General features: G+C 44.5%; 1 protein-coding gene across 3 annotated transcripts; it reads left to right on the top strand.

Annotated features, from left to right (window-relative positions):
* Nucleotides 1-12,552: 12,552 nt before the first annotated feature.
* On the top strand, nt 12,553-23,247 carry LOC122177812 (gap junction beta-6 protein). 3 transcript variants are annotated; one of them, XM_042867538.1, is made up of 3 exons: nt 12,553-12,642; nt 12,884-12,951; nt 21,442-23,247. In XM_042867538.1, the coding sequence occupies exon 3, from the start codon at nt 21,464-21,466 to the stop codon at nt 22,253-22,255; it is 792 nt and encodes a 263-aa protein (XP_042723472.1). In that variant the 5' UTR covers nt 12,553-12,642; nt 12,884-12,951; nt 21,442-21,463; the 3' UTR covers nt 22,256-23,247. The 3 variants fall into 3 exon arrangements, with proteins under 3 accessions (XP_042723472.1, XP_042723474.1, XP_042723473.1); XM_042867540.1 differs by having other exon boundaries at nt 12,884-12,995; XM_042867539.1 differs by lacking the exon at nt 12,553-12,642 and having other exon boundaries at nt 12,799-12,951.
* Nucleotides 23,248-24,782: the final 1,535 nt, after the last annotated feature.

Below are 24,782 nucleotides of genomic sequence, written 5' to 3'. Positions count from 1 at the left end.
GGTCCTGTGTGACTCCTGTGTTGCCCAACATCTTCCCACTCAGTTGGTGGTGCTGGAGAGGAGATGTGACAAGAAGGCACTGGGGTAAGGGAGCATTCTGTGTGTTAGCCCAAGGTTCAGCAGGAGCAGCTGTGGCCCAGCGTGGCTTTGGTGGGGTGGGCTATTGCCAAGCACTGAGCAGGCATTAGATGAGAGGCATTCACCAGCTACCGATAATCAATTGTGTTGGTTGAATGAAAACTCCTAGGTAATATTAACAAGCCCAACAGAACAGCCAGAATGATGCTGTCACTGGCTGATTGCAGCACCCTATCTCTGAAACCTACATGCAATACGAGATTGAAGATACTCCGTGGGATTTCTGTGGTGACCTTCTGTGTATTGGCAGATATGCTTCTTACCTCTTTGGGTAGTATCTCATGGAGATCATGAAGCTTGAGTTAGAATCATAGAATCATAGAATCCTTAGAGATGAAAGAGACCTTTGAATGTCATCTAGTCCAACTCCCCTGCAATGAACACAGACATGCACAGCTTGATCAGGTTGCCCAGGGCCTGATCCAACCTCACCTTGAAAGTGTCAAGGGATGGAGCATCCACCACATCTCTGGACAACCTGTTGCAGAGCCTCACCACCCTCATTATAAAAGTACTCCAGGTGATGTCTCATCAGTGCCTAGAAGAGGGGCAGGATCACTTCCTTGCCTTGTTGGCTGTGCTTCTTTGGATGCTGCCCAGGACGCAGTTGGCTTTCTGGGCTCCAAGAGCATGTTGCTAGCTCACGTCCAGCTTCCCATTCACCAGTACCCCCAGGTCTTTTCGGCAGGGCTGCACTCAGTCCTTTCATCCCCCAGCTTGTATTGGCAGTGAGAATGGTTTTGACCCAGGTGCAAGACCTTGCACTTGGATTTATTGAACCTCATTATGTTCTCTAGGGTCCACTGCTCAAACCTATCTAGGTCCCTCTGGATGGCATCCCGTCCCTCTGGTGTGTTGATCACACCCCAAAGCTTGGTGTCATTAGCAAAGTTGCTAAGGGTGCTCTCGACCCCACTGTCAATATCACTGATGAAGGTATTAATAAGTATTAGTCCCAGCAGTGACTCCTCTGGGACACCACTCCAGGTGATCAGTTCAGTTGTACCTGACCTGTTAAGTACAGGCTACATTTTAAGAAAGTTGACTCTGATGAGACTGGCTCAGCTACGCTGGGCCATTCTGCTTGGGGATCCTGGTGCTGAAGGAGAAGTTACCTCTGCAGCTTTTGTTCATAGAGACTGAGGATCATCACCAGAGGGGTGAGAGCTGGGAAGTCCCCTTCCTCCTTTCTCTTCCTGCAGAGCCTGGTAGCCCAGTTTAGTCATTCTCAGATGAGAGGAAGAGGGGAGGTCTGTCAGTACCTTCATTAGTCACAGCATCTGCACAGACTAGGTCTTCTTGAAGTTAAGCAAGTGCTGGGGCTGGGGACAATAGTGCTTGAGCTGGAAGATGATGCTGGCTTTCTGCTCAGCCCATAGCTGTCTTTCTGAGTCAGATTACCCAACTTGCGCAAGGAGTGTTTTCTCAGTGTTTTGCTTTTGAGATGCATCTGTGAGCACATGCTAGGAAGGGCTCCTCTTCAAAAACAGGAGCTGATGCAGAAAATCTTGCACTTGATATAAAACTGCTTCGAATCATCCCTTCAAAGTTGTGATCCATTTGAAGCACCTCACGGAAAGTGATTACCTTGCCACTGCTTTTAGCTGTTTAAACAATCAAAACAGTTGTGAGAACAGGCAAAAACTGTTGGTTTTGGCTTAAAAGGTGTCAAGTTCAGTGGCAAGTCCCAAGTGAGCAGCAGCAAGTTGTGTGAAGGAAAGACAACACAGGAGATTAAGAGCCACGATGCTCCCTGAAGCCTCCTTTACTCCTACCTCATGATGATTCAAGGTGACTGAACTCCTTCTTAACCCTACATGTCTGGGAACAGACAATAAACTAATTGTTTGATTAGTGTTTGACACTGTCCTGTGGAGAAAAGTGGATTTGATGAATGGACTTCTCACAGGATATGGAATTGGCTGGATGGTCACACTCAGAGAGTTGTGGTCAACAGCTCACTGTCCAAGCAGAGATCAGTGACAAGAAGCATTCCTCAGGGATCAGTGCTGGGACCAGTGCTATTTAACATCTTTGTAGAAGACATGGACAGTGAGGTTGAGTGCACACTCAGCAAGTTTGCAGATGACACCAATCTGAGTGGTGCAGTTGACATGTCCTAGGAAAAGGATGTCATCCAGAGAGACCTGGACAGGCTTGAGAAGTGGCCCACAGCTGCCTCAATGAAGTTCAACAAGGTCAAGTAGAAGGTTCTGCACCTGGGATTGGGCAATCCCAAGTACAGATACAGGTTGGGTGAAGAATGGCTTGAGAGCAGCCCTGAGGAGAAGGATTTGGGGGTGTCAGTTGATGAAGGACTCAACATGAGCTGGCAGTGTGTTCTTACAGCCCAGAAGGCCAGCCGTATCCTGGGTTGCATCAAGAGAATTGTGACCAGCAGGCCGAGGGAGGTGACTATTCTCTTCTACTCTGGAGTAGCAGTGCCCCATCTGGAGTACTGCATTCAGTTCTGTGGCCCCTGACACAGGAAGGACATGGAGCTGTTGGAGCGGGTCCAGAGGAGGGCCATGAAGATGGTCAGAGGGCTGGAGCACCTCCCCTATGAGGACAGGCTGAGAGAGCTGGATCTGTTCAGCCTGGAGAAGAGAAGGCTCCAGGGGAACCTTATAGAGGCCTTCCAGTACCCAAAGGGGGCCACCCTGGAGAGGAACTTTTTATAAGGGTAGATAGTGACAGGATGAGTGGAAATGGTTTTAAACTGAAAGAGGTAGATTTAGACTAGATATTAGGAAGAAATTATTTATTGTGAGGATAGTGAGACACTGGCCCAGCGAGGCTGTGAATGCCCCCTCTCTGGAAGAATTCAAAGCCAGGCTGGGTGGGACTTTGAGCAGCCTGGTCTAGAGAGAGGTGTCCCTGCCTATAGCAGGGGGTTGGAACTAGGTGATATTAAAAAGTCCCATCAAAACCAATCCATGCTATGATTCTATGATATGATTCTATTATTCTATAATAGTGAACATTCCCTTTGATTCTCTGGTGGAGTTTCCACACTGCACCACTAGGGAGACTTGCTTTCAGTCTTTGGCTAAAGACGTTAAGGAATGTATGACACCTGAGGACAGCAGTGACTTTTATCACTTATTTTTATCACATGGGCTTGAGACAGATGAGACATGTAAGTAGATGAATGCCTTCTTATGGAAATAGTCCCTCAGAATGATTTTGTGGATGTATAAAAACTTCAACCAGAAGTTCAGGTCACTGGGGCAGCAGTGAAAACAACCAGGTGGAGATCTGAAGACTGACATCAAGTGTTAAGAAGGTCAGGAATGATATTTCTTAGATATGGTCATTTACCATGTGAAAATACTAAGGTAATAGATAGCATTTGAAGTTCTTATGACTATACATTTACAAACTGATGAGGCAAAAATTATAAATATACTACATAATAATCGTTTTTAATGAAAGGAAGAATGGTCCGTGATTGTAACATGAATAAATGTATAAAACATATGTGAAAGCAGTGAGATCATGTAATTATGCAGTTTCTATAAGTAGTGATGGAAATAACCATGTAAGAAGGGAGCAAAATGCTTGGAGCTAAGTGACTCCAGAACTGTGTGGCTAACTCACTGGGACTTTTTCTTTGCACTCCATAAGTTCCTGTATACTCTTGGTCTCCAAGGCTAAATCCTGCAAGCCCATGTCAACTCATATTTAATATTTAATATATACAATATCTGTCCTGCATAAAACAGTTGCAAACATTAAATAGCAAATAATGACGGTGCAGGAAATAAGACAAATTTTCAGAGAGAGAACAACTTCTTGCAGTATTCCTGAATAGTTTCAGTTTCAGTGTGAAACTGAAGTAGCTGAAATGGAGGGATGTACATAATTATTCTGCCTGACTGAGCCAGTAAGGAAAATAGGCAGCCTGTGTGTTTATATAGCACTGCATTTTCACCCAAATTCATGTTTCTTATAGACTGTAAAATGGTTACAAGTACAAATGGTTAAATTCCTTTGGCCAAATTCTGCTGTTATCTACATCTAGATGTTGCTTCTTGGCTTTTGCAATCTCATGTGCATGTGTGTGTAAGGAATGTAAGAATCAAGCTAATTTAGTTTTCTGTGACCCATGTAGAAGCCCTTGGCCTAACCCCAAAAATTCCTCTAAGAGACCTCCCCAGCAAGGCCCCTCTTGTCCCTTGGAAATTGGCCCTATTTCAGTCAGGCCTAACAATACTTTCCAAAGGAGAGGTGTTCTGTGGCAGAGAAGATAATTACCAGCATGATTTAATGGAAAATGTTCAACCCTTGAATATACTGTGAAAAGAATGGGTTTTCTTTGCTAATATGCATATCTAAGGTAATGTGTGTAGGGTCTGGCTTTTTCAACTTGCTGTACAAATGTTAGCTAAGGGTTGTCATGCTAGGTGTCCTGCAATCTTAAAGATTTTCTTCTACGACATTACTAAGGAAATATAAGAGGATGCTGTGGTGGAAAGGGAAATCGTGGAAACTGTTGCTGCTAATGAGCTCCATAGTCCTGGAGCAAAGGGGTGAAGCCATGCTCCCACCCACTGATCCTCTCCCACCAGGACAGTCCAGGGAAAAGTGTTGCTCTTCGCTACAATTCTGTAATTTGAAATAGGGAGGAAGGAAAACCACAGAATAAAGAGAGAGAAAGAAAGATAAGTCTTCAGATTTCCAGATGGGGGAAAAAAGCTCAGCTACCTCCATATCTGTACAGAGTACTGCATTGCAATACTATGACCACCACCATCTCTCAACACACTGTGCAGGGAAGCAGCATCACATGCCTCAGACCAAGCTGCCAGCACTGCACCTGCCTGTTGTGTAAGGTAGCACAACTGTTTCAAGGGAAAGGGTGACCTCTCCAAGCTACACACACCATTCATGGGGAAAGGGAGAGCCATGTCACCATGCAGCAGGCAAGAACTTAGATGTAAGTCCATTGAAATGGTTACATCCGAACTTCTTTGTTTTTCTATTGGAGATAAAATCACTTGCATAAACAATCTTGTAGAAGGTTTTGTTTGTTTGTTTGTTTGGTGGTTAATTTTTTATCTCCCGCCTTCTCTTTATTAAAATGTATTGACATCAGGATAGTAACATCAACGCAGTGATAACAGTGAAAACCTTAGATAACACTGTAGTGAAGTGACTTGCAGATTATCTTCATCTATTGTTTCTGAAGGAAAAATTTAGTGCTTCATATCAGTGTTTTCCCAAACCACAGAAGTCTCTGAAGTGTAGGGTGGGGCTGAGAAAGGGAACAACTTTAGGCTGCTATTAGCATTTTAGAAAAGAACAAAACGCCTCACATCAAATAAAGGTGAATGGCCATAAATACTTTCTTTATGCTGCTGTCTCTGCAGCTGTTGTTCTTGCCACAAGAGTGCTTTGGGAATACAGGTGGAAAGACTGACTCTACACTCAAGGGCAGTTGTCCCCGTCTCCTTCTTTCTTAATGAGTGTGCCACACTTGAAAAGCCCAGAGCTTCTGTCTTTTACATGTTTCTGCTCTGCGATGTGATGACTTTTTAATGGAACCACTCCTAGAAAGGTGCTTTTCCAGTTTGGAATATGTCAAGAAGAATCTGACACCTGCCAACTTCAGAGCTTGTTTTAATGTTATTTTAATCATCATCATGAAGAATGAAATTGTCTGTGCCCAGTCCTGTTCTCATAAAGTTTTGTGATTGATTTGGCAGTACCTTTTATGAGAACGGGACTGGATCGTGCCTATATATGCTAGTAATGGGAGAAAGATTGCCTGTATCTGTATCTTCTGGCAAGCCAGATGACCTTTGTAAACCAAGTAAATGTGCTGAAGCCCAAAACAGGAGGACCTGCAAAGATGAATTCAAAGGAGGTCACTTATAAAGGGGAGAGAATTAATGTTAGATCAGCAGGGATGTGAGTGAGTTGCATCAACAAGGGTACACAGAAGTTGTTTGTCCTAGCCAGTCTACCATGCTGGGTTGTCCCTTAGAGAGTCACTCATCTGTATGAGCCTGCAAGAAAAAGAAATAAACCAAAGTGAATTTGTATCTGAAGGAGACAGAGGTGTATTCTTCTGCTGAAAACAAAACTTGAGTGGTTGATTTGCCAAAGACCCAGCTGTCCCAAAGCTTCATCCAAGGTTCCTGGCTATCTGACATCAAAGGGTCTGGCATCTAAAAATCTGAAGGGTCAGAACAAAAACCTAGGAGTGCAATGGCTTTGGCACATGTGATAAGCAATGCAGAGACATGTTATTTCTCTGCAATGAAACTGAAGAACATCAGCCATGTGACATAAGATGAGTAAAAAACTCCTGCAGGCTAGAGGGAAGTGTTAGATGAAGAGGCTGGAGATATGTCTTTGTAGACAATGAGTTTCTTTCTTGAAGAAAACATTGGCATATTAGTGACAGGAGAAAACCAGAAGAAGGATGGGCAACCCATCCCAAATCTGTTCGTGGTAATACAGAAGAAGTTTTGTCACTGATAGATGGGATACAGTTCTTTACAAAGAGAGTGGTGAGGTGCTAGAACAGGCTGCCCAGAGAGGTTGTGTCCCTGGAGGTGTTCAAGGCCAGGTTGGATGGGGCCCTGGGCAGCCTGGTCTAGTACTAAATGGGGAGGTTGGTGGTCCTGCATGTGGCAGGAGGGTTGGAGATTCATGATCCTTGAGGTCCCTTCCAACCCTGGCCATTCTGTGATTCTGCGATACAGCCAAGCACTGGTACAGCCAAGCAGTCCTTCCTGAACTTTCTTTCAAGGCACTTAAGAGGGAAAAGAAAAAAAGAGAAAGTGGGTAAATACAAAGAGTGAGCACAGGCCAGGAAGGGTAATGAGGCTCAGAGGGGCTGGTCAGTGCGAAGCCAGGAAACATGTGTGCTCACACAGGATTGTGTGTACTGATAGCATGGCCAAAACTGACTTTACCTGCCCATACTGATTGAGGTGGCCAAGGGGAAGCCTGGATTCACTCTGGTCATTGCTGTAAACCAGACCTTATAGCTGGACACACCTACTCTGAAAAAAAGCAGCTGCACTTGCAAAAGCGTGTCTATTTCTTGCATGGATGTCAGATGGGGAGTGGAGCAGAATAGAGGACAAAAGAGAGCAAGAAATACATATTCCTCATTTTTCTGCTGACTGGTCACAGAGGAGCACACAGAGGGATAAGAGAAGTAGATCTGGGGAGACTGCAGAATGGACTGAGGGCCGGAGAGTGGAGGGTCCATGAGAAACCTGAACCATCATCAGGACATGTTAGGTGAAAACTATAGAGTGGTGGAATATGTAACAGAGATAAGGAGCAATTACACTGGACATAGACATCTCAGGGCAGGGAAGAAAGAAAGAAAATGTTGCCAGGGAGCTGGCAGCAAGAGGAGAGGCTTCTGTGAGATACCTTAAAGGAAGGGAAAGTTGGGTACTGACAGCTGGTGGAAGTGAAGGGAAAGGAGAGCTCTGGATAAGTGCTGCTGCCTGAGTAAGACTGCTAGGCAGAAAAGGATTTTAAAAAAATAGAAATCTATTATAGAAAGGACATCCATAGAATCATAGAATCATAAAATGGCCTGGATTGAAAAGGACCACAATGATCATCTAGTTTCATCCCCCCTCCTATGTGCCGAGTCGCCAACCACCAGACCAGGCTGCCCAGAGCCACATCCAGCCTGGCCTTGAATGTCTCCAGGCATTCACAGCCTCCTTGGGCAACCTGTTTCAGTGTGTCACCACCCTCTGAGTGAAAAACTTCCTCCTAATATCTAACCTAAACCTCTCCTGTCTCAGCTTAAGACCATTCCTCCTTGTCCTATCACTGTCCGTCCAACCTCGTAAACAGCTGTTCCCCTTCCTGTTTATATGCTCCCTTCAAGTACTGGAAGGCTTATGAAGTATTCTATCCTCATTCCTATGAAGCATCAAGCAAGCAAATGCAAAGTCTTTGGGGAAGATCTGGAACAGATTTACAGATTTACGGGAATGAGTAGAAAGACTGGTGAGGCATTGGCACAGGCTGCACAGGGAGGTGGTGGAGTCACTGTCCCTGGAGGCATTTAAAGAAAGGGTAGGTGTAATACTTAGAGATACGGTTTAGTGGGCAATATTGGTGGTAGTGGACAGTTGGACTAGATGATCTTAAAGCACTTGTCCAACCTTAATGATTCTATGATTCAGTGCAACAGAGAAGGTTTCTGTGGGACAGTGGCAAGAGGAGGAAGGCTGGAGGCAGGTTCAGAGCAAAAGCCAGGAAAAAACAGAGGAGAAGGAAGGAAAGGATTAGAGGATGACCTCATTGGGCTGAGGAAAAGCTACAGGGAGAAAATAGAGAAGCAGGAAGGGAACGGAGGCTGTGGCTAGAGATCAGGTCCTGGGAGAAGATTGGGTTGGTGCAGGGGAAGGGGCAGATCGTATATGGACTATGAGCAGTGAGCTGTACTGGCAGCCAGCAGAAGGAGTTTGCTTATTCAGCAAGTGAGGTGGTAATTAATTAAATCAAGTCAGGCAGCAATCAGTCAGTTAAATCGGGTAACAATGACTCAATTAAGTTGAACTGGGGAACAATGAACTTATTACATCAAACCAGAGAACAACAAACTGATTAAATCAGCTGGAAGCTCCATCATACATCCGGAGCCAGGGCTAGCAGCCATGGGAGCAGAGGAACTGATTGCAGTGCTTGCTCCTGGAGAAACATCACAGCAGCGACTGAGCATCGTGGCCAACAGCCCTCCTTGTCCCCTTTGCCCAGAGCGAGTGAAGGACACAGCAGTGTAAAGCTGGTCTGATGAAACACTTGTAATAAACCAAACAGGTAGGGAGATAGAAGCTGTCAGCTTCCACATTAGCAATAGCTTTGAGAAAATTACTGGGCTGCTAAGGATGGAGAAAGCCCTGCCTTTCAAATCTGGGTGATGCTGATATCCGGAGCTGTCAGCTTAAGGAATCAGCTAAGAGATGGGTGTCTACAGGTGATTTAGGCTGCCCTACCCAGGGCGCATGGCAGTCCACTTTCCAACGATGAGCATGGCTTTTGTACAAGAACAGCCGTGCTTATCCATTTTGAGGTAAAAATGCAGGTTGTCCTCAGTCAGGCTGTTCACCTACTAGCAGCACTAAGAAATGTTTTCATCCCCTTTCACTGGTCTCCCGTATCATTCAGGTTTGGAGTGTTGCTCTGCCTTTTCTGTGCCTCCTATCTGCACAAGCAGAGAACATCACTGAGCTCACTGAGTTACCTTACAAGAAAGTACATGGTCCAATGTGTGTCTTGGGATACTTCATGAATATTGGTTAAGTGAAAATAGAAGAGGGAATGTGTCATTGGTGAGAAAAATCAGAGGACAAAAGGATATGAATGATGGTCATTTGCACCATTACAAAGAGTGTAATTCTAATGGCTCCGAAGAAGTACCCGTGAGGTATGTGCTGGCAGGAGAAGTACATAGGCACTTGTACAGTACAAATCCTTGGGGAGCTGCAGTGGTTTAATGAACAACTATATAATACAGGCAACCTTTATGATAGTGCAGTGTCACTAAAGTAATTACATTAGAAAGGAAGTGACTCTTTGGGTTTAATTTCTGAATAGATGAGGACTTCGGATTTCCAGAGTCTATGTAAATCAGGGCTAACATAATCCCTATGTGAATGTCTGCCAGTAAATGAAGCTGAAAATAAATGGTAAAAAAGAGCAGATTCCTTAGCTGTGTACAGTAGAGAAAGTACTGGATTCAAGATATCGTATATTTTATCAGCCTGTTGTTTCCTAATAAAATGTGCCACAACAGAGCACTCACTTTGAGGTGTACCTGCACAACACTTTCACGCTGAAGCACCGGAGGTATTTCTGTTTCCCCCTCTATCTGAATGGGTATTACCATCAGAATGCTGCAAGAGTGTAATTGGAGATGTGAAGGCTCAGAGGGCAACCAGAAAGCTGCAGGTAGAAAAAACTCCCATTTCGAGTGCTCATCTCAATTTTGGAACAGCAATCTGCCTGGAAAAGAAATATCCTGGTGATTTTTTTTCTCCTTCAGCATGGAATTTCTGAGCCCTGTCACTTTATTTTTCCTCTTTGATTACATATCAATAATATGTGATTTCTATCTTCTTTCCTCCCTTCCTTTTCCCTTTTTAACTTAAAAATTAAGCAGTGAATTTATATGTATTTATGTCACAGCCTTATCAAGCCATGCTTCTTCTAAAACATTCCTCATCTGTGAAGAGACAAATACAATTTAATTCTAATTAATTCTAGTAACAATTACTAAACATATTTAAACTTTTTCTCATAAAGAGAAAATGTTAAGATTGTAACTAGGAAGCCCTTTCAATATTCCTTAAATTCCAGCGCTCTTGCACACATCTCTCAGCCCCAGCATCAGTACTTACAATCAAACAGCATGTTGGCACCACCAGGTTGGAGAGGCAGCATCTGGCGCTGTGAGTAAGCATGTGGGAAGATGAAAAAAGGCCTGGTGGAGCAGAGCCTGGCTCCCTAAGCACCCATGCTTAGGGACATTGTGGTTCCAACCACAGAACCACTTCAGTAACAACATCTCCTTTTGGAAATGCAGAACATCAAATAAGTTTTCTTTTTGTCTTTTCCTGCCAGAGCTGTGGGTTTCTGCTCTGGAATCAAGGCCAGGTGTTGGCATTGGAGGGCAGCACCCCCCTGAAAGCAGCCAGGACAGGTCTGCTCTGCCCTGCTCACGGCTCTTCTCCTGCAGGTAACTGCACAGTAAGAAACACAGTCTTGACTCCTCAAGTTCCTCATCATACTTCTCTCTCTGTAAAAAAACTTTTTTTGGCAGCAAATGCAGATTTGCAAACAGCACAAACTCAAAATCTTCTCTGCAGCTAAACATACCCAATGTTTAGCTGGAAGCTTTTTGAGCTAGGAATGACATAAAGGGCATATGTGTGGCTTTTTCAAAATCACTGAGTTGAGCTGGAACGTAGCTGGTAAGGGAGAGACTCACAGGTCCCCGTTGTCTCCTCCAAAGCTCTTCTCCCATAGGGAGGTGGGCTCCCCTTATCAAAGCATGGCCGCATGGCCCCGAGCTGCCTCCCTTCCTGAAAGGCACTGTGCTGTGCGCATGAACCCTGAACACACCCCAGTGCAACTCCCACGGAAGTCAGTGAGCCAGGAAGACTCAGGCCTCAGGTATTTACTGCCAGTCTGGCTCAGCATCGCACACCTTGGGCCTCCAGCTGTGCACTGACCTGTCTCTGTCTGAAACTGATGTGGATGCAGTGCGGGTGCTGAGCTGTCTGAGAGGAACACAGGCCCTGCTTGGAGCAGATTGGGCTGGAGAAGTTTGGAGGTCTCCCTGACATGAACATGCCTGTGGTGCTAAAGCGCAGGCTGCAGGGAGCTCCGTGAAGAGTGGTAGATGATGAGTGCCATGGAGATGGAAGGCAATACTTAAACCAAAGCTGGCAGCAATTTCTTATCTATCACATGCAAGGATTGAGTTGCTTGTGCTAGACAATGAAATGAGCCATTGACTTCTGCCAAAGATTTTCACTGGAACTGTTTTTATTCCGGAAAGTGGAGATAAGGGGCAGAAGAATTTAGCTGGAAAGGCTTTGTCACCTGATCCATCACTCTGTGTCCTCAGTGGGTGCGAACACATGTCCAACCCTGAGATGTGCTGCTGCAGTTGTACCATGTGCTTTCCTCAGAAATTTGGGTAGAGCATCAGCAACCGTTTCTCTAATTAGACATGTATGTGTGGAGGAATCAAGGTTTCAGATTTCTGAACCCCAAGGTTATGACAGCAAAGCTGTAATGGAAACAGAACAGTGTGCAGAGTGGGTCCTGCATGGATACAGAGCGACGGTGTGAGGAGTGCACAAGCTGCCAGGAGCTGCAGCTGCATTTCAGGGACCCTTCAGAACATTCTCACAAAGCCAGCAACCATTGGCTTTTCTGCTATCATTTGCCAATCACAACTTCCACGAGGAACAGAGCCTTCCAAATACCAGGATTTGACAAGACAGCATATGGTTCTGTTATCTTACACGCACAGTTACCCTACAAAACCCACATTTGCCATCATCTCTCTATGGGTTTGCTCCAGCACCTTTTTTTGCCGTATTTTCCCCCATTGCCCCAGGCCTCGCTCTGCCTTCCTGCCCTTTGCCTCTGCCCTCTCTTCATAGTCCTGTGCTCGATGCCTCCCTAAGCGGGATGGCTACGGAAGGGGCGGCTCAGGGAAGGGGCGGCTCAGGGAAGGGGCGAGACCCCCATCGCGGGCTCCACTGTCCCCGCACAGCCGGGCCCCACCGGGATGGGCGCTCCCGGCCCGGCTCCGCCCCGAGCACTCCGCGAAGGAACCCCGCGCGGGTGGAGGCGGGCGCGGGGCGGGCTAAAAGCGGCGGCAGGTGAACGGGGAGGGACCTTAAAGCTGCGGGCCGGGAGCCTGGGGCCGGCTGTTCCTGTGGCACCGCACCGCTGAGCCCGGGTGCTGGCCCCGAAGGGGTCCCGGCGGCGCTGAGGCAGGTGAGGGGAGCGGCGGGAGGCAGGAAGGGAGGGCGGGCGGGCGGGCGGGCGAGGGGAAGAACGAGGCGGAGGCGGCGGCAGGACCCTGCCCCGCGGTGGGGCTCATTGCTTCGCGCCCCGCTTCCTCGTCCGCAGCCTGCGGGGCAGCGCGGGGCCCCGGCCTTATCGGGAGTGCTTTTCTCGGTCACTAGTGTCTATTTAACTCCTAACAGCTCTTCTTCTAATCCCCAATCTCTCTTAGTGAGCGCGTTATGTGAAGTGCCCGAGCAGCTGCGGCACCGAGCGAAATAAAGGCTTCCGCAATTGCAGGTAATTCGCGGCACACCTACGGACGTTCGGAGAGCTGCGCCGAGGTAAACAGCTTGCAGCGAACTGACAGGTCCGGCGATCGCGCGCTGGAAGCATTCCTCAGAGCTACGGGGGAGCGGAGCTGAGCCGTGAGTCAGAGCACGGCGCTGCGGCTGGGAGCACGGCGCTGCTCCTGCCGGCCCGGCCCGCTGCTCCCCCTCTTTTGTTGAGGAATCTCTTCCTTAAGGAAAATCTCCGCCGGTTGGCGAGGCGTTACTGGGGACAGTAAGTGGGAAGCTGGCGGAGGCATCGCTCCCACAGGTGCTCAAGGAAACGCGGGGACGTGGCTCTGAGGGACGTGGATAGTGGGCAGTGCTGGCGCTGGGTGCCTGGCTGGGACGGGTGGTCTTAAGGGTCTCTTCCTGCTTTAACGATTCTGTGATTTTATGAAATATTCCAAGGGAGCAATCAGAGGGTGGTTAGAGGACAAGGAGCCTTTTATCTCAAGTGCTCTTTTAAGCCAAGTTGCTGTGCTTTTATCACTAATGAGCTGTGGCTTGTGTGTAGTCATATCTAGGTCTGGGCCTGGCTTGTGGCTGGGTTTACCACAAAGTCTGTGTGCCCTGGGTTGAAAGTAGCATCAGCTAGTTTCATTTTTGATTTTCGTTAATGAATTTCTGTGGTTTCTATTATCTCTTGGTCTCTGTTGCTCAGCCCACTTGCCTTGAAATAAGGCAGGAAAAGCAGCACGGAGGAAGACTAGATTTAGCTCAGAGACAGAGCAACAGTGAGTCAGGCTTCAGTCTTCTGCAATGAGCTCGAAGGAAGCACCTTTGTGTCCAGTTAGGGATTGCAGTATGACTTTTCTAGATGGGGTTTGCGTATGTTTGCAGAGCCACGATGATGTTCTTCTAGCGCACGTTCTTTGAGACTTCAGTCCCCAGGACTGCCAGTCTGGTAACTGGTGGTATAAGGACTATGTGTCACAGAGCTTACAATGGAGCAATAAAAAAGCATGGCTTCTGATGCATCTCTGGAAGAATCCATTTTTTCATGACAGGGCCACTTCTTTTGAACTACTGAACATTGGACTTCTGCCTGTGTTGTTTTGCATGCCTTTAAGTCTAACCAGGGTGAGATTACTTGGCAGACTCACTGAGTTGGTGCAAAAAGTGAAAAAGGTACAATAGAATATCTCAGTATCTAGGAAAACAGCAGTACTTTGAGGTACATTTAAGTTACTGCACAAAGTTACTGCAGAGATTCAGCTGTCAGCAAAAAGGGCGCTTTACAAATGGTGCTTCTTGTTATGTGAATGGGGAAATAAAAGATGTCAGAAACTTCAACAAATGAGAGCATGGGTTTAATTTTTGTTTTTCTTCAGATGTTTTTTCCTTGTTCTGCTCCTCACAGCTCTTAATTGCTGTTAATGATGACTGGTGGCTTATCTGAAAAGATACCCCACTCTTGCCTGACTAAGTACTGTTTTGTATAAAGGAAAATCTGAAGTGATGATGTATGAGGAGAGATACAGTGCTGTTAAAACAAGAGGAATATGAACAATATAGAAATGCAGCAATTAGTTACTAAAGGGAAGCTGAAAACAATTATTTTATTTTATTTATTTATTTATTTATTTTTTGTATCTCATATGTAGTTCTTCCTGCCATAGACACTTCTGAAAGGAAAAAGTTGGTTTTTATCTCTACTTTCACTGAAAGAAATACTGACAAAATGCACGCTGAAGGAAAAGCTGCATTCCACTATAAAATAGTGATGATGTTTCCATAAAGGTTCAGCCCCTCTCTGAGGAAGCAATCTGCCCGTCAGAAATCCTGTGAGGTGGGAGTGGGTGTATCTCCAGGAACACATGGTGAATCTGTAGAGAGAATGTGGATGTATGCCTAAGCCTGGTGATTGTTGTTGTCTTTTACAAACCCAGACAAACAGTACTGCTACTTTTGTATCTGGGGGCAATGCCAAGTGCACGTAGAACTTTATTTAGAATTTGGGAAATAGGACACTCACATCAGTGAAGAAATAGTCCTCAGGAATTTGAATCCCTTTCAAAGCAAGGGCTGATAAGCACTCTTTTTTTCCCCCTGTAAACCTTTCCTTCAAAAATTGCTGAGGGGCCAAATTCTAGTTGGAATTCTTCAATCTTGTCATACCTTCGAGCATGACCAACCTTTCCAATGTCTTATTTTCCACAAGTGGAGTGAATTTCATGCAGAGGTGTTCTGGAGCATGATAATACTCCATTTGTAGTTATAGGTTAGTGAAATAGCCATGGATATTTCCAAACCTGCTTGGAAAATGGCTTGGGAGGACGTAAGGGCATGAAATAGGGTAGTCATAATGTGGTCAGTGTGGGGCTGAATCCTCAGTGCTGTTGTTATTTACTTAGCATATGTTTTTAATACTACATGCAGATTGGGTAGTGACCTGTTGTTTTAAAGGTTGTAGATTTTCTTACGTGAGGCTTAGAGCAAACAATGTATCCTGTTGGGATATTTTTGAGTAGAAGAAAACACAATGCTTGCTGTGTTCAGACCTGCAACTGTCAGAGGTTTCCTGTTCCTGATTAGTCTTGGCCTGTTCTTGTGTCAAATCAGATATACTGTAACTCCTATCTGTCTTGGCTCTTCTGTTGCTCTCCAGTTTCCACTCTGATGTGGAGATAGGTGCTCAGAACAAAGCTGCTGGAGAGCTGCACGGGCTTTTGGGATTGTTAGATTGATCTTTTGATCCTTATTCAACTTCTTAGTAGAACTGTTGATTCTTGAAAGAGTGTGCAGTTGAAGCACTCTTATGTTTTTAATGTACTGCAGTAAAATTAAAATAGCTGGAAGCTTCTTATAATAGTGAAATGAAAGGATTTCAGTTTGCCTGAGTCAGAGTTCAAAGCTGCATCTTATAGTGTGAACTCTACACTGCAGCTGTCACAATGGGAGGAGCTGTGCTCTCTCTTAAGTAACCAGTGTTCCGAATGGTTCAATTTAAGCTCTGTATTTCAACTTTGAAATAGTGCTTATCACTCTTGGTCCACTGATAACGAAGTATGACTCTCTGAAGTGTCCAATTGTAGAGGAGCACTTCAGAACAACCCTGTGAGAAAGTGAGATCTTGCTATCTCATTTAATGTCTGGGGAACTAAGGTGTGGGGTAGGCTTAAAGTTAAGTAGACAGTCTGGGAGAGTCAGCAGGTAAGTGTTGTCGCCTGTGTGCTGGCCTTCCTTGCTGAGATCAAGGGATGCTGTCTTCGGAAGATATTGATCTAATATGTATTTATAAGAAGCTTCTTAGACTCCATCCAGACAATGTTGTTCTGTGTTGAAGCTGCTGCTCTCAGGCTTCTGATTTCCTTCTTTATCTCCAGCTCCGATCAAGACCAGTACGTTTTGTTTAAAGATTATCTCAGCTGAGGTACTCCTGGGTTGGATGAAGGGACATTTGTCTTCGCAGACTGCTGATCTTATACCAATATCTAGAAGCACTTTGCACTGGTGACTGCTGGTACCCTACACTGAAATTCTGATAGGAATGGAGACACTGTGGACAACCTCTGCATTTCTGTTTGGTTCCCTTAGAATAATAAATTGGACCATAGCAGAGGAGTGTGCAGTCTTTGAATTTATACGTGCTGTGGGCCACTTCCTGACTGGATCCCTTAGATGTTCCTACAGTGCCTCCAACATGACTTTTTTTGCCTTGTTAATATCCTATAGCAGTAAGTTCCACAGTGTGTTCGTGAAAGCGATGCAGCTTCTGTTGTTTCTATCTTTGCTCTGCACTCTGTGGTTTGCTGAAGCCATGGATTTGACCACTGACTAATGATTATCTGGTATACCAGTCCTTACCAGAGCAGAGCAAAATCACCTGCAAGTAGCTGTGTGCCTGAAGTGCTTGGTGGTGGTGTGATGTGGGGGGATTGTAGTGGGTGCATGCAGAATGCCGTGGTGGTTGTTTAATGCAGGTTGACAGGAACTAGTTTAAGCAGTAAGCAGTCTGGCAGAGCAGAGCTCAAAACCTGCCCAGCAGCTGGAAAACTGCAGAAATAGGTAATTCTATTTCTCCTGCTGTCTGGCCTTCTAATGGTGCCTGAGCCCACTGGGGGAAGAACTGTGTGCCTCTCCATGTGTTGTGTGGTCATGTAGAACCATTTCCTGCACTGCCAGCTCTTTGGGTGAGAGTAGTGACATCTTAGGATCATTTTTATCTCCTGCTGTAATAGCTGTGCTGTCCTGCTCCTCTGATTTCTCAGATGGAGGAACAGAAGGGTTCAGCCAGTAGAAGAACAGATGTTACCACAGTCTCATTTCAAAATGCACTCTAAATGCTTCATCTACTAGAGTTTACTACCTTATCTTCTGTTCTTCTCATCTTCCCCCTTTATCTTCAGTCCCTATTCCCACTGTACTTTTTTTCTTTTGTCCCAATTTCATCTGGCTTTTCATGTCTTAACTTATTCCTGTCCAGTGCTTTACTTCTGAGATGAGCAAATACTGTCTACACGCTGTAATTTCTGTGTGCATTTAAGTGGATTGGCTCACACAATTATCTGTAAGAGTTAGCAGCCATCAAAGGGAAGTCCTTTTCCTGCTTTTGTTTCCATTGTTCAGCCAGACAGTTAATATTTTACTTACTAGTAAGGAGGTCTGGAAAGCAAGTATTTGAAAGAAAGATAACCTGCAGTGGGGATCAGCACCCTACATTTTTTAGTAAACTAGGAATAAATGAGACATCACATCAGTACACAGTAAACTAGGAGTGAATGAGACTTCGCATCACTGCAGATAGCCCCGACCTGATGTCTGGATGGAGTGGTCTGTGAAGGGCCATACTCAGTTAACTTGCATTCTGCTTTGGTCACTGTCTATTTATTGGATGAAAGGTGGGCACTTCAGTGGTTTATGAATTGCCTTTGCCTCTCAGTAACACAGTTTAGAGTATCTAATATTAAAAGTCAGGGAAAACCAGGTCCAGAGTATCTGGGTAGGGTTTCAGCTGCTTGAATATGGCCTTGCAGTCTCAGCTGTTCTGCTCTTCAAGAACTTCACTGAGTGCAGTATCTGATCAGTGCTTATATCAGTCTCCTGAACTCCTCAGAAGTCACATGCCTTTCTGCTAGCATAAAAGCAAGTCAGGCCATGAGGGTAGAACAAGGAGGGACAAAGGTTGGTGACTAGCTCAGCAAGCAGCAGGAAGAATGGGATGGTGACAGGTGGAGTGGGAGAGATTGCTGGAGGAGTTGGAAGGTGGGTGGGAATAGTGAAGAGGGGAATGTTTGGGTGGATATGAACGTCAAAGGGCTTTGGGAAGGAGTGGAGATGGCCCTGGGAGGGTGTCCTGTTTTACTTGCCCATCAGGTCAGATTAGGAACAGCTGTCTCTCTGAAGTGCATTTCTTTTTCTGCCTGCATCCAGGTACAGACGTAGTTTCGTTAGGGTTGAAACATGATATGCTCTCAGTGGAGATGGAACAGTCAGGTGAATGGTGCAGTTTCACAATATCTTGAAGAAGCATCCCTGCTAAGGGCAACACCCTCTTTTCCACTAGCTGCTCATTCTGATGCTTTGCAATGTGCAGTTTGTTTTAAAATGACACTCTTTCCAAATGGTTTGTAGAGTCTGTGTGCTAAAGCAGAACATGGAAATGGGTCAGGTTGGAAAAAGAAAAAAAATCAACAATATACCGGTACTGGGAATAACTTCTAAACAAACCAGTTGGGTTCTGGGTTATAATGTACCCTCACAGTGCTGCAGAGGATGGAGAACTGCATAGGCACCAAGCAGTGATGGGGAAGTGTCTGTATCCAGCTCTGCCACTAAAGACAGGGTATCCTTTAAGTACACCCTGAGGCACTTGTATTTTGGTATCTCGTTCTTCACAGGGAGACAGGAAGTACAATTGTACATGGAAACAAGTTCTTGGGAAGCTGTATCAACAGAAAGGCAGCAGCATTGGTTTACAGTGAGGCAAGAAAGTATAAGAAATGGGGCTCATGAGAAGGGAATATGCAGTTCCTCCTTCTCATCTTCTCGTATTTATGGAGATGGCTGATTAAAGAGGGAACAATGACAGAAGAAACCCAAGTTGTTAGATTTAAAGACTGGGTAGATGAGGCGTAATGCTGCAGTTCATGTGGTAACTGCCTTCCATAGGACTTAGAACTGTGGTGCATGAAGGTATTTCTAATCAGTGCTGAGGTATGTCAGCCACATCATTAGTTCCATAGTAGCAACGTGCACATTAGTAAGAGAACATGAATATCAGTAGTAAAGCTGTAACTTTTCCTCTGCTTCAGTTCTTCAGTTTGATTATATGATGATCTGGTTTAAAAAAAAAAAAACCAAAACAAAACAAACACCTGATCTGAGCAATTTAAAATAAGACGGCAAAAAGAGGGATAGAGTCAAATATTTTAAAATCTGTTTGTAAGTATCTCTGGTGTTCAGAGTCCTTCCCGTGCTCTCGTGTGCTAACCTGCACAGACTTTCTCTATATCCATATGCTGATGAAATATACAGTTTATGTTTGAGAGGAAAAAAAACCCAAAACATGATAGGAAGGCAGCTCTGCAACCAGGACTCTTTTCAGACAGATGCAGAGGTAATATCTCACACTGCATCCCGCAGGAGAGTCAGAATCAGGAAAGGTTTCTTACAGTCTCAAGGAAATCTTGCCCTTCTTCCACCCCACTCTTTCTGCTCCTGAAGTAACCCCACACAGTCATCCAAGATGACCTGGTAAAACATGTTTTCGGCAACCAGAACCTTCCAATAAGCCAGGAAAGAAAAAACCCTTTGTTCACATCATGATCAGACTTCTTCATTTTGCCAGAGCTGTCGTGTTCTTTGATGCTTTGTACTGTTGTATGTGATTCATGAATGTATGTAACCAGCAGGGAGGTTTTGAACAGTGCTCAAAATGGAAGTGTGGTGCAGCAGTTGGGTCACTCTGCACAAGGAAGATAAGGAAGGAACACTCTGCAGCTATTTCAGAGCTGATAAAAACTGAATTACATCACAACAGATGCAGTGGGCTTTGCCAGCAGCAACAGAGCTGTTCTCTAGAACCCCTGGTGAAGTGTTTTTTGTTCATTAGTGCCCTGTGCTGCAACTGCCAAAATAAGATGATCTCTGAGAGATGATAAAATTCACAAATTTGAGAAATCAACCTCTTGAGAAATTGCAGAGCAAAGAGGTTGAGGAGCACTTCTGCCTCAGAAGCACAAGAAATGTTTTCTTAATTTCAGAGTAACATGCAAATTACCTCTCAGTAAATTCATCGGAAGGGAGAAGGGGTGTGAAATGCTTCTTTATGCCAGCTGCAAATGCCTGTTGTGTGGATTTCTTCAGGTTCCACAAACAGTTGCAGTGTTCCTGGAGAGGTATGGGGCAGATAACAAATCAAAGCATTTTAGCTTTACAGTCATTATACTTTGAATCCCAACTACTGGAAATGCTCTTTCTGTTGCAGTCTCTGAGCTTCTGCTGGCCTGTCTGTGGACTTTGGCTTTCTCCCAGCTTCTGAAACTTCTCTCCTGTTTGAGGAGTAATGTACTTGTGTTATAAGGGAAGGTCATCTGGGTGGGCATGGGAATATGTCCTGTGCCTCAGTACCCTACACTGTCTTTTGTAGTTAGTGGAGAGGAACACAATTTTGGATGAACCTCATCGTGCTGATTTTAAACAAGATAAGAAAATAGGTTGTGACAAGGTTTCATCTCTATCCCCTCATGAAATTGTGGCTTTCTTTTCTGCAACAAGAGAGCCGTACAGCCACATCCTTAAAACTTCCTAAGGCAGGCAGTGCAGGCCTCCTCATGTAAGGCACAGAGCTTCCACAGCAGCTCCTTGAGGTCTGTCTTTATTGCTGGAATAATGTACTTTTGAAAATGTTGTTTATGCCCTGAAGCCAAGGATGTGCAAACTTGTCTCAGCTTCCTAAGTTTAGCTATTTTCTTCTCAAATGAAGTAACTAAGTGACCATGCTGGTTTTGTTTTTCAGTTTCTTTGATTTTCTGTAACTTTACAATAGAGCTTCTACCTCACCACCTTCTTTCTGTTCACCTTGAGAATTCCAGAGGCTCTGAGGAATCTCTCATTCTGGTTACGTTTCACCATAACACCTACTTCGCTTTTGACTGTTGATATAATCTTCTGTTCTTTGCTCCTATTAGAAAAGCTTCTAGAAATTGTAGCTTTTAAATAAGGTCATATTTTACCAATTTTCCTTGTCTACATCTTCTTACCGATGTGGATAGAAGTTTTCAGTTGCCAAATATGCCTAGCAGTCAGATTCCCTTCACGTTATCAAGCAACAAAATGTCACCTGCTGATATTTGGTTACCGTGCCACTTTGACTGCTTGCCAGAAAGACCGTGTCAACAAGACATTACCACAGCCTATGAATTATATTTACAATGTTGCTTTTATTTTATACTGTATGCTTAATAGTATTTTTTTCCCCACCCTGATGAACCTTTTTCTTTTTGTCTTGTCTTAGGTCATACCTTTAAAACAAGACAATGGATTGGGGAGCTCTGCAGACCATCTTAGGCGGTGTAAATAAACACTCCACCAGCATTGGCAAGATATGGCTCACAGTCCTGTTCATCTTCCGTATCATGATCCTGGTTGTGGCTGCAGAGAGAGTCTGGGGAGATGAACAAGATGACTTTATCTGCAACACTTTGCAACCTGGTTGCAAGAATGTTTGCTATGATCACTTTTTCCCCATCTCTCACATCAGACTCTGGGCCCTGCAGCTGATCTTCGTTTCTACCCCTGCACTGCTGGTGGCCATGCATGTGGCTTACAGGAGGCACGAGAAGAAAAGGCAGTTCAGAAAGGGAGACCAGAAATGCGAGTATAAGGACATTGAAGAGATCAGAACCCAGAAGTTTCGTATTGAGGGCACCCTGTGGTGGACGTACACTTGCAGCATCTTCTTCAGATTGGTCTTTGAAGCAGTCTTCATGTATGCATTCTATTTCATGTATGATGGGTTCCGAATGCCTCGCTTAATGAAATGTAGTGCTTGGCCCTGCCCCAACACAGTAGACTGCTTTGTTTCTCGACCTACTGAAAAGACAGTGTTCACTATTTTCATGATTGCTGTGTCCAGCATTTGCATTCTTTTAAATGTGGCTGAATTATGTTATTTACTGACAAAATTTTTTCTCAGAAGGTCTAGAAAAGCTGGAAATCAGAAACACCACCCCAACCATGAGAATAAAGAAGAAACCAAACAAAATGAAATGAATGAGTTAATATCTGATAGCTGTCAGAACACAGTTATAGGATTCACAAGTAGCTAAGGTGGTGTCAGTGCTGGTATTCACTCTGAAAAGGGTGAATGTTCTTTGTCTAATGGCTGCAAATAAAATTTGTTATACTAAACAGCTTCTGTTGGGGAAGATTTAGATGTGTAGTGACAGGTGTCAGCTATGCACCTGTTGAGGAAAAAAAAAAGGCAGCTTAAACATTTGAAAGTTATGAGGATTAAATAGGAAATTGTATTTTCCTACAGATATCCTTACAAGGATGCTCTGACAAATGCACTAGTGCCTTTGTGTGGTTCCTTGAAAACACTATGCAACAGCAATAAGAACAAAAGTCTTTCCAAGCTAGATGTGCTAATGTTTCAAACTGTTTTGTAATAAAGATAGTTTTTGATTGTAAACAGAAAATTAAAGTATTTTTGTAAAATCTAAGATTCCATGTTACTTAAGGTGTTACAGTAAGCAACTGACTCTGCGCTTTGTTTAAGCAGGCAATTGCAGATGAACCCTGCGCTACCATATTCATGGAGAGGAAATAGCATCTTTACAGCTTTGCAAGCACTGCTTGAGTCTGGATGAGTAGCTTGAGGCACCTGCATCCGCACTGCTGGCTGTGGGGCTGCATGAAATCCCCACCACAGGTAGTGTGGAGAACTGGGGTAGCTAGCTTCTGAGGGCAGTGCTGTGCCTAAAAGCAGCATGGCGATACAGGTGCAGTCCAAGTAGACCTGCTTTTGACAACTAGCAGACCTAGTATAAGTATTCCTGTTAATCTTTTCATTGCATGCTGCCAATTTTATAGGAACATACATAATTTTATGTAAATACTCCACTTAGCACATGTTTATTTCTCTAACGCATTTGCTGTATTTGTTTCCTTATGCTATATCACATCATTGAACCTTTTGCTTTTGTTAGCTATTTTTTTTCTTTTGTGGTAGACTGGTGCTGTTATGAAACTAGGGGCTCTTTGTTCTGGAAGACATGGGAAAGTATCTTAAACGCTGGAAATGGAGAAAGTCTTCTGAATAAAAGGCAAACACTTTAAACTTTGGCAATGAAGTGAGAGTCTATATGTGAATGCTAGTGAGAGCTTAAGCCGGACAAGTGCTTATGAAAGGCTGCTTTTGAGCAAGGACTCTGCATCTAAAGTGTGTGTGGTTTATATACTGCTCGTTCCCACCCAGAGCACTGGTGTCTTAATTCTGTTATCCCCCATAATTGAGGTAAGCACATAACCTGTCTGCTCAGGAGGATGGAGTTTTGGGATAGGTGTGCTGTTGAAAGCGAAGAATCCTGAAGTGTCAAAGAGGTGGGTATAGCAGAGGACCCTAATTATGCTGTTTTATGTGTGCTTCTCCTGTTTTGCATCTCACTTTTCACCAGAGTATGTCATGAGTGCACTGTTCTCAGAGTTGTTCTTTTTTTTTTTTATACTAGTGCAAGTGAATTAACCTCACTGCTTTTGTGCTGCAGAGCTACTTTTCTAAAGAGCTGCTACATGTGTCACAAGGAGCAGAGACTGCACTTAATGCATAAACCATCTTCAGTTTTAAGTTTTCCTTCTATCACATCAGACTTTTACTTTGTGTATATGTGTCCACACTATAAATGGCTTCTGGCTTGTTCTTGCTTTATGTAGAACCTAATAGGCCCCTACATCTTAATAGGGTGCAGGGCCAAGCAACAGAGAAAAAATAGCTGGAGTCAACTCTGTCCTCAGAGAATGGATTTTGGTTGCCACTCTTCTTCTGGCACACTCCTCAACTTCCTTGCCTTCACAGTAGTTTCTTTTCCAATCATTGTTATGAAAAGCTATTGACAGTCTTCTGGATATTTTTGCCAGCAAGCTAGAAGGTGAAAAAGCAGGTATGAAACTTTGTCTGCATGGTTGTACAGTTGCTGAAAGCCTTGTGGTTTCTCCAAGCTGCACGGGTTCCATGTATGGCTGTGACAATGGTCTAAATGTATTTACTTCAGTGGCTCTGTTTCTTTACAATGGGCAAGTTCAAGGTTTGGGCAGTGCCTCACCAGCTCTGCTCAGCAACTCCCCATTGTTCTGTTAAAGAACAAAGACAGAGTTCAGGCTTCATGCTATGCTGGACTCGGTGCAAAGAGGCTACATTTGGTCCAGAGTTGTATTGCACAGGGCAGCCCTAGCTGTGGACTTTCATCCAGGGCACGCTGTGAATCACATACCATATAGGGAATAGGAATGGAGATTGGTTAATGATTATGCATGATCATGCCTCATCTCATTATGCTGTGATCAAATTAAATAGACCTATGCTGGACGTCAACAAAACCTAAAAAACATCTCAAGGCAACTGTGTTCTCCTCAGTTGGAGGGTGGGTGTTTTTGCTTGGTTTCTTACAAAGGGCATGCCTATTAAACCCCAAACTGGACATAACTCTGTATATGGTATTTTCATTGTCCATTTACAAAAATTTTGAAAAGTAGTTCTTGTTCTAGTAGTTGAATTTTTCAAGAGTACCAACTTCATATCCGTTGCAAGTTTAAGCCTGGGTAAATGGGCAAAGCCTAAATGAAGAAAATGAGCAC

This window comes from Lagopus leucura, unplaced genomic scaffold, assembly GCF_019238085.1.
Source record: "Lagopus leucura isolate 7727_CA_CO unplaced genomic scaffold, USGS_WTPT01 Super-Scaffold_100001, whole genome shotgun sequence".
Classification (NCBI taxonomy): domain Eukaryota; kingdom Metazoa; phylum Chordata; class Aves; order Galliformes; family Phasianidae; genus Lagopus; species Lagopus leucura.
Note: the sequence above shows the minus strand (reverse complement) of the source record. Positions and strands in the feature narration are given on the sequence as shown.

Excerpts from the sequence above, each read along its gene's own strand:
- LOC122177812 (XM_042867538.1), top strand. The coding sequence starts at position 21,464 with ATGGATTGGGGAGCTCTGCAGACCATCTTAGGCGGTGTAAATAAACAC.